The sequence below is a fragment of the Bos javanicus genome, chromosome X, assembly GCF_032452875.1.
Source record: "Bos javanicus breed banteng chromosome X, ARS-OSU_banteng_1.0, whole genome shotgun sequence".
In the NCBI taxonomy this organism is placed as follows: Eukaryota; Metazoa; Chordata; class Mammalia; order Artiodactyla; family Bovidae; genus Bos; species Bos javanicus.
In genome coordinates, this window is record NC_083897.1 from 136,361,254 (window position 1) to 136,375,137 (window position 13,884).

At 45.9% G+C, this 13,884-nt stretch overlaps 1 protein-coding gene and 1 long non-coding RNA gene across 3 annotated transcripts in view; one reads left to right on the forward strand and one right to left on the reverse strand.

Annotated features, from left to right (window-relative positions):
* Positions 1-6,895: 6,895 nt before the first annotated feature.
* LOC133242118 (uncharacterized) lies at positions 6,896-12,611 on the reverse strand. The gene is made up of 2 exons (XR_009734770.1): positions 12,528-12,611; positions 6,896-7,916 (listed from the first exon to the last, which is right to left on the reverse strand). It is a non-coding gene; the product is annotated as an uncharacterized LOC133242118 (long non-coding RNA).
* Positions 12,528-13,884, forward strand: part of GPM6B (glycoprotein M6B) — a 161,029-nt gene continuing 159,672 nt past the window's right edge. For both annotated transcript variants that reach the window (XM_061408156.1, XM_061408157.1), the window contains exon 1: positions 12,528-12,612. Coding sequence is in view for 1 of the 2 variants with exons in the window: in XM_061408157.1 (XP_061264141.1) it covers positions 12,609-12,612 (4 nt within the window). In the remaining variant the exon portion in view is untranslated. The remainder of the gene's footprint in view (positions 12,613-13,884) is intronic.

The window sequence follows — 13,884 nt, forward strand, 5'->3', positions numbered from 1 at the left end:
TCTCAGGTCTGTCTGCTCTTTATATTCATTCATTCATTCAGCAAACATCAGTGAAGGGCTTAGGGCACAGAGGAGAAGAGGGGAAGAGTCCAGCTAGTCTTTAGAGCATCTCCTATTCCTTTATCATGAGTCTTGATTTCAAGCCTGTCAGTTTGCATCCCGGGTCTCTTCAGGGCTTTGTAGACATGATCAGAGACCCTTTGGTGAAGATGCACCAGGAAACTGGATTGAAGCAGGGGTCTCCATCTTGAATAAAAGAAGTGAGAGAGAGATTGATTTGACCAATCATGACAAAAACAAGAAAAATATAAGCCTGGATAAAGCCAGGCTTTATCTTAAATCATGTGTTTTGAAATACTCTCTGATAAACCTCCTCAGGTTCCCACAAGGGCACATGGGCCAATAGTATTCCTATCTGTCTCTCAAGCATGAGGAAGCAGGTTCAAAGGAGTGAGGTTACTTGTCCCAAAGAAACCAGCAGGTTGCTTAGTCACCATGTCACATTTCTACCTGGATGTTGATAGTGGTGGGTAGGACAGGAAATTGACAAAGAGTCGTGGTGGGCTCCAGTCAACAAGTTCTAGTTCTCATCATCCATGAGTCTTACAACCATGGCTGAGGCGCCCAAGCAGTCCCAGTCTCAATGACCTCTTCTGCAAAATATTGATAGTGTTGACCCTATCTACCTCTGCGTCATGACTCCATTGGGGAGATACTTGGTGACATGGATGGAGCATCTACAAATGTAGAGTTGCATTTAGTATGATAATGTCTGAGTCCATCCATGTCACTGCAAATGGCATTGTTTTGTTCTTTTTTATGGCTGAGTAATATTCCATTGTATATATGTATAACATCTTTATCCATTCCTTTGTCCATGAGTTGATGTACATTTAGGTTGCATCCATGTCTTGGTTATTGTAAATAATGCTGCAGTGAACATTAAGCTGCATGTATCTTTTCAAATTAGCATTTTATCTGGATATAGGCCCAGGAGTGGGATTGCTGGATCATATGGCAGCTCTATTTTTAGCTTGTTAAGGGACCTCCATACTGTTCTTCATAGTGGCTACACCAATTTACGTCCTACCTACAGTGTAGGAGGCTTTCCTTTTCTCCATACCCTCTCCAGCATTTGTTGCTTATAGACGTTTTGATAATGATTATTCCGACTGGTCAGAGAAGGCAGTGGCACCCCACTCCAGTACTCTTGCCTGGAAAATCCCAGGGACAGGGGAGCCTGGTGGGCTGCCATCTATGGGGTCACACAGAGTCGGACATGACTGAAGTGACTTAGCAGCAGCATTCTGACTGGTGTGAGGTGATACGTCATTGTAGTTTTGATTTGCATTTCTCTAATAATGAGTGGTGTTGACCATCTTTTCATGTGCTTTTTGGCCATATGTATGTCTTCTTTGGAGAAAAACATCTAGATCTCCCCATTTTTGGATGGGCTTGTTTGTTTTTTTGATACTGAACTGCATGAGCTGTTTGTGTATTTTGAAGATTAATCTCTTGCCCATCACATCATTTGCAAATATTTTCTCTGATTTCTACAATTAGGATCCCTGATCATTTTTAAAAGAAAGAAATGGTCATAAGGAACCAGCATATATTAAGGCACAACAGCTCCCCCCCGCCCTTTCCCCTGCCACTTCCACCTTCATTGCTTTCCTGGATGAAGCTTCTAGATGAGAGAAGAGGGCCATGTTCCACACCGTCTCTGGATTTCAGGAAGAGCTAAAGCGGAGGGTTAGCCATTCCCAGGAGAGGAGAGAGGGGGAGCCCTGAAACCATGCTGTATGGACTTGGGAAAGGAGCAGATATTGTTGCCCTGAAGTTGCTCCTTGACCTTGATTTCAGTGTGGCACAAGAGCTGGTTCCTTCCCCATGAGGCAGCTTCTGGGCCAAGAAATATGCAGGGGTTGCATAATTGCTACATCTGCTTCTCTTTCTGGGATTTAAATGGGCCTTGATTGCAGTTTGGAACTCACCCTATTAACAGGTGTCTGCCCCAGCTGAACAGCTGAATCAACCTCGAACTTTGTGTGTGCAAAACAGATGATGGCCTTTTTCCACAACAAAACTCATTTCCTTGTGGACAGGAACATTGAGCAATGTGTGCTGGGTGTCAACACAACTGAGGATCACCCTACTGGCTGAAAACAATCACACCCAGAGAATGGTGATCAATGAGTCAAGGTCAACTTGAAGGAAGAAAGAATGTCAGAATCAATATTTTTATCCTCAGGATGGATGAAAATTGAGAAAGACTGTTGGGGTGGCTAATATGTTATATAGAAGAATCAAAACTCAGAACGATACATATAAGATGACCTAATTTTTTTATACAAACAAGAATTTTAAAGATCCTCAGGATCAAAATGATATGAGTTCCAATGGAGAAGATATTCATTTAATAAAGAGTTGAGTATCTGATACATTCTGTGCATGGAGGTTAAGTAGTGATCAAGATAAGCAAGGTTCCTGGCCACCTGGAGCATCCAGTCTACAGGGTGAAACTGACAATAAGAAATGAACATAGTCATGACAAGACAACTCTACAGTAGTAGCACAGGAGACTGAAAAGTTGCATCTAGTGAAGGAGAAAGAAGACCAGAAATGTCTGGCTTCAGGAATGCTGAGATAAGAATATGTTTCTAGAAAAATGGAGGCCTCCACTGCAAGAGCCCCATGTGACCACATGGCAAGGATGATGGACACACAAAGCTTATCAGAGCAGGCTTCAGACAGTGAGAAGTGACGAAGCACAGACAGGAGGGATGATGCTCCCATGAGGTCTTGCTAAGAAGGGGAGCAAGGAAGTAACGCCATGGTAGAACACATGTGTGAACCAGTGGGAATGATCCGGGTCAAAGGGAGATACCAATGATGCAGGAGAAATGGAAGACCTGTTGTTGGACTAGAGTCCTGGGAAGGAGATGGGACATGAATTTGAAAACTTGATGTTCAAAAGATGTTCAGAATGAGGTAGCCACAAGTTCAAATTCTCACAGGGTTCCTCAAAAAGTTTTTCATTGGAGTTTGTCGGGCGTTTGGCGGGAGCAATTGTTAGTGGGTGTCGCTGTCATGTCTGGTCGTGGCAAGCAAGGCGGCAAGGCCCGCGCCAAGGCCAAGTCGCGCTCAAGATTTAAAAAAAAAAAAAAAAAGTTTTTCATTGTTTAATCAGCAGTAAATTAATCAGAGTAAATTAATTTAATTTACTCCCACTGTAGTCATAGCCCAGCAGAGGAGAAAAATATATTCACATCATCTGAAGTAAATGGCCACTGTGGCAGGTCCTAGGAAGGGGAGCTGGATAGACCATGAGACTGTCAGTTGGGGCATTTGACCGGATTGGGAGATTGGAGGGCTTCCTTGAGGAAGTGATACTCAGGGTTTGAGGCGAATGATGAGTGGGCTGTAGCCAAGCAAAGAGGCAGTGGGAACTGCCTGTGCAAAGGCTGTACATATAGTGGGGGAGACCCTGTGAGTGCAGCCAGGCTGGAGCACGGGGAATGGGGCTGCAGAGGCCATGGCAAGGAACTCTTAAAAATAGATTCCTTAGGATACCACCTCACTCCTATAGGACAGTTATAATGTTTTAGAATTAAATTAAAAAATCTTTTTTAATGGAAAATAAATATTGGAAAGGAGGCAGAGAAATGGGAACCCTCAGATGCTGTTGTTGGGAATGCCAAATGATAACAGCCACTGTGGAAGACACTGTCACAGTTCCTCAGAAGTTAAACATAGAATTCCCACATGACCCAGCAATTCCATCGGTATATATACCCAGAATAATTTAAAGCAAGGACTAGAATAGGTTCCTGTACACTGATGTGGATACATAGCCAACAGGTGGAAGCAACTCCAGATGGATGAATGGATAAACAAATTGTGGTCCATCCAGATGATGGATATTTTTGGATATTCCATTCCTGCAATGGACATCCTATCCATCCAATGGAAGATTAATCAGCTATTTAAAAAAGGAATGAAATACTGGTACGTGCTATAGCCTCATGCTTAGTGAGAGAAGCCAAGATACAAAACCCACCTATTGTATGATTCCATTTATAATGAAATGCCCAGAATAGATAGATCCATAGAGACAGAAAGTAGGCAAATGGTTACCTAGGGGGATGAGGAGTGACTGCATAATGAGTACACTTTTCCTTTGGGCTAGAGAAGGTATTTTAGAACTAGAGAATGATGATATTTACAACACGTTGTCAATGTACTAAATGCCACTGAGTTCTCCACTTTAAAACGGTTAATTTGATGTCATGTGTATTTTACCTCAATAAAAACAAATAATTCCAATTACTTAGAACATTTTCCACTCAAGAGAAGAGAGTTCCAAGCAGCTAGACATTTTCGTCTTACTCAGTGCTCACTCCTCAAAGAGGAACTTTACAAAATTTGAGAATGTCACCCATAAGACAACCAGGATGCTGAGAGATTTTTTCAAACTTTCATAATGAAGAACGGTCAAAGGAGCGGGACTCAGCTTGGAAAGAAAGGCGCCTCCCTCAGGGACAGCTGACGGAGGCTGAGAGGCACACGGGAACTTGGAATGGAAGACACTGTAACAATCACATTTGTTGAGAAGTAATAGTAGTGAGCTTCCTGTCCTGAGATGTAGTCAAATGTACCTGAATGGTTGACAGCCATGGACAGGACATAAGGGATTCCTGAACCTGGAGGTCTAGGTTGATTGCCTTATAAATTTCCCTTTAACTCAGAGATTCTATGACACATTTATAAGACTCAGTCAGGAGGAGAGAGGAACATTCTAGCCCAAAGCAGTATTATGTTTTCCAAGAGGCTACCCCAAACGGTGTTGCCAGGCAAGTGGGAAGTGTGGGATGGTTAAGAGAAATTATTGTCAGCTAATGAAAGTGATGGGCTTGTTAAATAACTTTGAGCTGTGTACATGGTTGCATTTTCAATTTTGTCTGTGAAGGCAAGGACATGCCATCAGATTAGCTATATTCTTTGGTGTTCTCTGATGCTCTACTGTGAACTCAGCAGGGCATTCATATATGAGGGGATTCATATATGAGGGGAACACAGCTACAGTGCAAAGGCAGAGTGTCCCATGAAAGACCGAAGCATCAGGGGTGGACATAACCCAGGTTTATGGATTGAAACACTCAGTACAAACCAAAGGAAAACCACTGGCCCTTCCCTGTGCTTCGTAAAGAGATAGGAGGAAGTGACCTGTGTTTTAAAGGCAGGGTCGGCTTTCAGCCAGCTTTGAAATCCAGGGCCCCCTGGCAGGCTGCTATTTTATGTCTTACCTGCATTCTCCTAGCTTTTAGCTGCAATTCCATATGAGGCATATGGCAGGAATAGCCACTTCCCCTGATCTCTAAGTCACAGACTAACTGGAGACTGATTCTGAAAGAAGTCCCTACAATGAACCCTTGCTGGGGTCTTGCGCTTGTTCCTGGTAGCCCAGACCAGAAATCTGATAATCCGAGCACATTTTCTATGGATGGTAACAAGGTGGAGGGGACAGATTTGCCATATACTCAGTGTGCGCCTATGACACATGATGTAATATGTCTTAAGACCCCATTTCTTCACCAAAGGAAACGTTGAGGAAAGGTCAGGAGGCCATAGAGAACCAGGAGAGTGTGAGAGGGCATCTCAGGCCCTCAGGAAGAGGGCCTCAGGGGAGGACCAAGGGTGTAGAGAGCTGGGACCCCCTCCCTCTGTCACCTGCAGGAGACCAGAAGACCCACTCAAAGAGTCACGGAGGCTCTGTTTTGTCCTACCCCGAGGGTGATTAGCCCCTTAAACATCTAGTAGGCAAAAATCACATCTTTTCTTCCATCCCCAAGTTGAACCTGGGAAGATGGAGGAGGGGGAGGCAAAGTGGAACATCTTGATGGTGCTTTAATCTTTATCTCAGCCTCTCCAAGACCCGGCAGCTCTTCCTTGTGAGTCTTCCTTGAGGGCTGCAAAAGGTCCCCCAGCCCCACCTCTGTTGCCCCCAGGGTTGGCCCTGAGGGCCCCTGCCTTTAGGGTGCTATGCTTTTCGTTCCCCTCTGACTTGCCATCTGCCCTTCTTCCTTTCAGCCTGCCGACTCTCAGCACAGCTGATCACATGTAGGCACTGAGAAGACCATTTAGAGTCACACTCAAGGTTCTGAGTGATCTTTAGTCTTTGGGAGCATTTGTAGTCTTAAGGGATGTGCATTCAAGTTCATTTTTTTTTTCCTAATTAAATGATGAACTGTCCAACTATATAGGAAAATTATTTTTTGTTAATTTCCTGTTGCTTCTTGCTACATTGGGTTACATTCTATATTTTCTGACCTCCATCCCTCACCAAATAGTAAATAAACATCCAAATAAAACAGTGTGATAGGAGAATGGAAATCAATCATCTCCCGCTACCCTCTGGTACAGCTGCTGCTGCTGGGAAGTCGCTTCAGTCGTGTCTGACTCTGTGCAACCCCATAGACAGAAGCCCATCAGGCTCTCCCGTCCCTGGGATTCTCCAGGCAAGAACACTGGAGTGGGTTGCCATTTCCTTCTCCAATGCATGAAAGTGAAAAGTGAAAGTGAAGTCACTTAGTCGTGTCCGACTCTTAGCGACCCCATGGACTGCAGCCCACCAGGCTCCTTCGTCCATGGGATTTTCCAGGCAAGAGTACTGGAGTGGGGTGCCAGGGCCTTCTCCGCCTCTGGTACAGATGTAGAGCCAAATGAGGGCTCCCTTACCTGCCTAAAAAAATAAGGAAGACATTGGGACCAACACTTCCATCCCTTTTGGCACCACAAAATCTTGGAATGCCTTCTTCCTAAAGCTGCCTTCTGGGACCCCTCAGCCTCTCCAGGGGAAATGGGAGAGATAGCAAAGATAACATCAACAACAATGTCAAATAGCTACCATTTATTGAGCCTCCAGTGCTAAGTGTCTTACTAACATTCCCTCCTGTAATCCCTACAACAACTGTATGAGGTAGGGACCATGATAATACCCATTTTATCAATATACATGGGGTATGTCTGGAAGTAAGTTCTCAGGAGCCCAGAAGGTGTAGAACTAAACACCCACTGGAAACAGGTGCTTTACTTGAATATGTACCTATATATCTGTCTATAAGTAATATATAATATACACGTGGTAACAGTTAAATTGAATAGTAGGGCTTGATGAAAAACAGTATTGCATGGCCTTGCTCCAAGTTGTTGTTCAGTTGCTCAGTCATGCCTGGCTCTTTGCGACCCCACAGACTGAAGCACCAGCCTGCCCTGTCCTTCACTGTTTCCCAGAGTTTGTTGAGTCGATGACGCCATCCAACCTCTGTTACCTTGCTTTCATCACCTCTCATCATCTTGCTCCAAGAGATAATCTCTTATTAACTCTTTCTTGCTCGAGTTGCTAGAGGGATGCTTCCACAATCTAGACACAGGGAGGTGAGACAGTTTGGATATTGGTGTGGGCACTTGGGGCTGTCATCATGAGGGGGAGGGGGCACTATTGGCATTGAGTGGGTCCAGGATGGGTCTCGGACAATGTCCCCATTTCTTGATTGATTTGCTAATGTCCTCTGGACATTTATGTAGATTAAAAATCTGCTTCTAATTACCAGTAACTAAGAAGTAAGTCCATCTGACATATAAACACAAGATATTTGGGGGTGGTTTTCAGAAACAGATGTTTTTCAGGACTGCAATTGCCATGTCAGTGGAGGGAAAAACGTGCTTTGTCTCTTTTAAAACCTTACCAAGTTGTTCACCATTTTGGAACATCAGGGCACTGATGGCAGGATCGCCCTTGGTATTTGAATGACCAACACACTACATCTCAGTAGGGTTAGCGTCTTAGCTGTCCCAGGCATGGCGATTCTGCAGCTCAGCTGCCCATCAGATGACTTCATTCCATCTTCCAGTGCCTGAATATTTACACATTGAGAAAATACAATTCATTTTAAATTACTTCTTTATACTGCAATTGAGGTGTTATATTGATATTTTTTTTCATTTGGATTTCATTCGTGGAGTGCCAAAGGGACAGTATATATGTTTGTTTATAAGTGATGTCAGATCTGATGGGCTTGGAAACAAGTGGCTCTGATCTTAATAATATGCTTAATTCTCTCTTTCTTGATTTATCAACTTTTGACAATATCTGCTGATTCCTTGACATGAATGATGAGGCTCTACGTCATCCCCCCTCACAAAGCTCTATTTGTTTTTTCATCAGAGTTTGACTGTATCTTCTGATTCCTGCTTGAGCAGCTGAGGACATCAGTAGTGCTGCCTTTTCATTCATATTCTCCCATGTCCCCCTGTGTATCAGCTATGTTTTCATTGGCAGAGTCAAACATTGTCAAAGTTTACTAATATTTTCATTTAGTTCTGCAAACAGAACTCAGTCTTTTTTCTTTTTTTTGCTTTGTCATAAGGTGACTATAAAAATCGAAAACCAATTCATGGGCTTCCCGTTAGTTTGAGAAATCAGTCAACATGCAGGATCTCAGTTCCCCCACCAGGGATTGAACCTGCAGTGGAAGCATGGAGTCCTAACCACTGGACTGCCAGGGAAGTCCCAAAAAAGCAGTCATCTTTCTGAGTGACAGGATAAAAGGTTATACAGGCTAGAAATTATGCCTGATGTGCTGAGAAAGTAACTAGAGAAGCAAGAAGCTGAGAGGAGATTTTAAGAGTCAAACATAAAGCAGGATTCTGCATATTAAGACTTTTGCTGGAGAGATAAGCCTCATGAGTAATTATGGAGCAGTAAGCAATGATATGCACACATGTGGTTAAATGCCCCCCCAAAAGATCAGGGCAGACAAAATGTGTCCTTATAGTTTATAATTAGTTGTACTCCTAGATGAGGCAATGAAGGTCAGTAAGATCTCAAATTGTATAAAATCCATTGGAAATAAGATTTCATTAATGGTCTAAAATTAAATTATTAGGAGAGTATCTCTACTGTGGAATAAGGTAAAACTATATACTCCCCCCCCCCATTATGAAAGTAATCTTGCTCTTTGTAGAAATCTGGGAAAACACAAAAGGGTATAAATAAAACAACTAAAAACTCTATTAATCCTTAGAGATAAACCCTGTCAATATTTTGGTATACATTAATATATTGATATATTAGTAAGGGTAGGGCCACTGCTAAAACTAATAAGCCCCTGAACACAGTGTTCAGCAGTTTCTTTCTGGTTCACATCAAAGTCAGTTCCAGGCTGTCAGTGTGTTGGGTAGGAGTGAGCCTCTGCTCCACAGAGTCATTCAGTCACCCAGGCTGGCAGGGGCAATTCCATCTTCAACATGTGGTTTCATAAGGCATGATGGGTGTCAATGTCACATTCCAGCTGAGAGGAGGGGAAAGCGCCGAGAAACACATGATGTGCTGGAGAATCTGTCCGGGACGCCTGGAAGTGGTGGACGTCACTTCTGACCTCATTGGCTAGAACTCAACATGTAGTCCCACCTAACTGCTAAGAAGTCTGGGAAATGTGGTTCAGCTGTGTGGCCAGGTAGCTGAGAGATGTTTGGTGAATACCAGTCTCTACCATAGTGTATTTTCTCTCAGCCTTTCCCAGTACATATATATGTGTATGACTAGGGTTATATTGTACATTTAGCTTTTTATTCTGCTTTAAAAATAACAACAACAACAAAAAAATATCTGAGCACTTTCCCACCTAATTCTTTGCAAACATGGCTGTGTGTTATCTAGTCATATAGAGCAGGGTTTCTCAACCTCAGCACTAATTTTTTGGAAATCTGTATTGGATTACAGTTGATTTACAGTGTTGTGTTAGTTTCAGGTATATAGCACAGTGATTCAGTTATACACACATCCACTCTTTTTTAGATTCTTTCCCATATAGGTCATTACAGATTATTGAGTAGCATTCCCTGTGCTGTACAGTAGGTTCTTATTAGTTATCTATTTTATACACAGTATTGTGTATATGTCTCTATTTTTTGACATTTGGGGCTGGATCTTTCTTTCATGTGGTAAGGCCTGTCCTGAGCACTGTAGGATGTTAGCAGCCTCCCTGGCCTCCATCGACTAGATGCCAGTAGCACCCTCTCCCCAGCTGTGACAACTAAAACTGTCTGCACATGTTGCCAGATGTCTCTTGGGGGACAAAGTCATCCACAGCTGAGAACCACGGGGCTAGATCAACAGTAATTTATGCAACCACACCCCTTTTATCAAACAGTTGTTGCTTCCTTTATTGTTTTTATTGTTTGACATGCTATTACATCTTGCTCTGTGCTAAATATCTTTTTACATTAATTTTGACTGAAACAGTCATGAGTTACTTAGGAGAGAGAGTCCCAGAAGCAGATTATTAGGCCAGAGGCTATGAATAGTTTTAAGTCTCTCGATACATCCTGCCAAATATCTTTCCAGAAAGGATCTACCAGTTTACTCTTCCACTGGCAACACAGTCTTGCTTTATTTTTAAAGGTTTTAGTTATATGAGAAAAATGGTTTATTATTTTAAAAGAGCATTCTTAGACTAATAGTCAAATGTGCATATTAGCTATCTTGTACACCCTGTCAGTAGCCTTGCTAATTTCCCAACTGCTGTTTTGTTTTTCTTAAGGGTTTTAGGGACAATTGCTTGTTGAAATCAGTCCATGACATTTCCAGAGTGAGTAAAAGTTTCTATTAAAATGTGGCTTTCCTTTGACATTGTGTACACAATGGCTATAACTTGGTTTTTAATCACAGCATCCCATTGTGACTGGCTCCAATATTTGGACAGCTGTTATTTCTTTTCTTTGGTTAAAAAAAAATCCAAGACTTCTAGGGAATGACAGAAAGTGAACCAAAGGGTTTACTTTTCATCTCAGTGCATACAGCCTTAGAGTTCTTGCTTCCAGAGTGGCTGAATGAGGTCATATCTTGCCAAAATACTATTTCAGACTGTGTGCCCAAGTCCCATTCTGTTGTGTTCCTTGTCTCCTAGGAGCCTCCCAAGATGTAGGAATCAACCAAATCAAATGCTCTTCCCTAAATCAGGACTTAAACCAACTGCTTGTTGCCCTTATCCCTTTGCAGGGGATCCCGCTTATTGTCAACTGCAGTTGGATTCCTGCATGCACGTGCTTTCAGCACTGGTTGAAATGGATTACTTTCCTGTAACAGGACACAAAGTTAAACCTATGAGCTCCCTGCCATTTTATTACTGCATGAAGATTGGTTAGGCATGACTGTTCCCATGGGACTGTGAAAATGAGCCAGTGATTTGCCTAGCACAAATCTCTGTCCTTTTGGGCAAAATATTATTAGGCTTTCTAGAGCTTTGCCTTGATAAAATCTTTCCTAATCCAATAAATTCAATAGATGAAATGTTTGTTTCCTCCACTCTTTCTCAGTCCTAAAGCCTCTTTCTTCAGGCTTAAATGTCCCTTAAGTGGACTATCTACTGTTACTGTTTATGTAACCCTCTGTTCAAGTAACACGATGTATTTTCAAAACAATGAAGAAACACAACATAAACTATCGGGGGGAAGGTTAGGCTCAGAAATGTCTCACAAAGCATTAGCCAGGGGGAAACTGCAGGGATCTCAGAGCTTTGCTAATACCTTTGGAGACAGGAGAATTCTTCTCTTAAGGAGGCAGAAGGAATTTAAGATCTGGACACTGTTAAACCATTAATTCCCTTACAAGCTCAAGCAGGAGGACTGAGCACTGGGAGAGGCCGTGTCTGGGGAGGGTGGGCAAAGCCTTCTGGAGCCTTCCAGGGTGGGCTTCCAGGGATCGGGCGGCTTATGGAAACCCCCAAATCAGTCACCACTCAGATGGGAGAGTGCCATCTGTGCCCTTCTAAGTCATTTGTTTTCCACAAGTAAGTCAGTGTGGCAACCTTGGCCGCACATTGGAACCAGCTGGGGAGATTTTGAGGCTTGGAGGCCTTGGTCCCACCCGCTGAGGCCCAGAAGAAACTGAGTTTCAAAAGCTCACCAGGTGATTCTAATGTGCAATCTGGGTGGAGACCCACGGAACGAACTAGCTCCCGCCGCCCCCACGTGAGCCAAAGGTTCCAGGACTCTGGGCTGGGGCGAGGCCGCCAAACACCGGGGCGGTCCTCGAGTCAGCCTCTGGGGCCTCAGTTTCTTTATCTGCACAATGGGTGACGGCCAGGACTGCCAAGGCCCCCTCCGGCTGGAAGAGTTCTCTTCTGGGACGCAGATCTGCGCCTCCGAGATCTTCTAAGCCCGCTCCCCTCGGTCCCCATCCCCCCCTCTGGCTTTTCCGGTTTCCTCGCCCCTCGGAGCTCGCCCGGGGGGTCCCAGAGGAAGCTGCGCGCTTCGCCGCCACCCCGGCGCGCGCGCTGCCCGGTTGGGGCCCCGGCTGCGGGCGCACAAAGCCCCCGGCGCTGACGTCAGGGCCCCCTCTCGGCGCGGCCGGCCCCCAGTGCAGGCGGAGCCGCGCCGCGCTCCCACCCCGGCCGGGAGTGATCACCAGCCGCCAGCCCCGCAGCCCAACGCCGCCCGCCCGCCCGCGCACGTGCCCGCCGGACCTGCAAACTTGTGCTGCCGGCTGTGTCCGTCCCCCGGGAGCCCGAGCGCCCGCAGCCCGCGCCTCCCGCCCGTCTCCAGCCATGGGTAAGCCGACGCGCTGGCCCCTCGCCCCGGCCACAGCCTCGCGCCCCCGCCCCCGCTCAGGTGGGGCCTCCTGGGGGCACCTCCCCGACCCGGGCCGGTTTTGGGGAGGCTGCAGGTGGGAGGGGCGCGGCGCAGGTGTCCCGAACGCCCAGGTGCGTGTCCCCGCCCCATCCCGGGGGCGTCCCCACTCCGACTGCGGCCCCCCTACCGGGCGTGTGACTCGCCGGAGGGGACGGGCGGGACCCTCCGGAGGGGAGCCGAGGGGGCGGACGGAGCGTCCCGGGCTGCGGGCTCCTGCTGTGATTTTCAGGGGGTAAGAGACAGTTGCTCCTGGTCCTTTCCCCGGGACGCTCTCCAGTCGCCCGATCTCCCGGCTGCGAGTCTGATCCGGTCCCACCCTGCCGGGGTCTTGTTCGCCTTAAGCCCACCTGAAATCAACGCCCAGTTCCCCAAGCCTGGGGTCTTCCGTGAGCTCGTTTGGGAACCGTGAGCCTTGAAACCAAGAAGGTGGAAGGGAAGAGGGACAGGACGGGACAGAGGGCGAGGCTCTTTGTCCCCCGTTTCCACTATCAGAAGGCGAACCTGGGGCGCAGGTGGAGCCTATGTGCCCCGCGGGGTCCGAGGCAGTTGGGGAATCGACTAGTCGGGGTGAAAAAAAGCCGAGCTCTGGAGATTACAAAATCTCCCACCTGGCCCGGGGCGGAGAGCAGGAGGCTGTAAGATTGTGTCTGTCACCTCCTGACACCTCCGAAATCCTGCAACATGTTTTACACGGGGACACCCCCGAAATCCTGCAACATGTTTTATACGGGGACGCTGTGTCTCTCGGAAAACTCGTTAAAGAGTGCGGTGGAAATCAACCTCGTTCCGCTGCACCCCCGAAAAATGTGTCTGGGAAAGGGTTTCCCCTGCCTGCTCTGTTATCCTTCTCTCGCGGCTGATAGGCTCCAGCCGCAAAAGCCACAAAGACTGTCACAGGAGCCCCTCGGAATCCGCATTCCAATGAGGGAGTCAGTGAATTTAACCATTGCAGCCCCTGGGGAGACCTTGGGCATTCCCTACCGGGCCCCAGCCCCCGCCCCCTACCCCATCCTGCAGTCCCTGTGCTGTTGATGGCGTGGGTGGTAATTTTGTACCGAGCAAACGTTTGGTGAGGGTTTGTAAGCAGGGCACATGATTTTGCGTTTAAAAGGAAGCTCAAAGAATTTTAGAGTTAAACCTTTTTTTTTTTTTTTCATTTTTTGGTTTATTTTATAAATTTACTAGGTGATC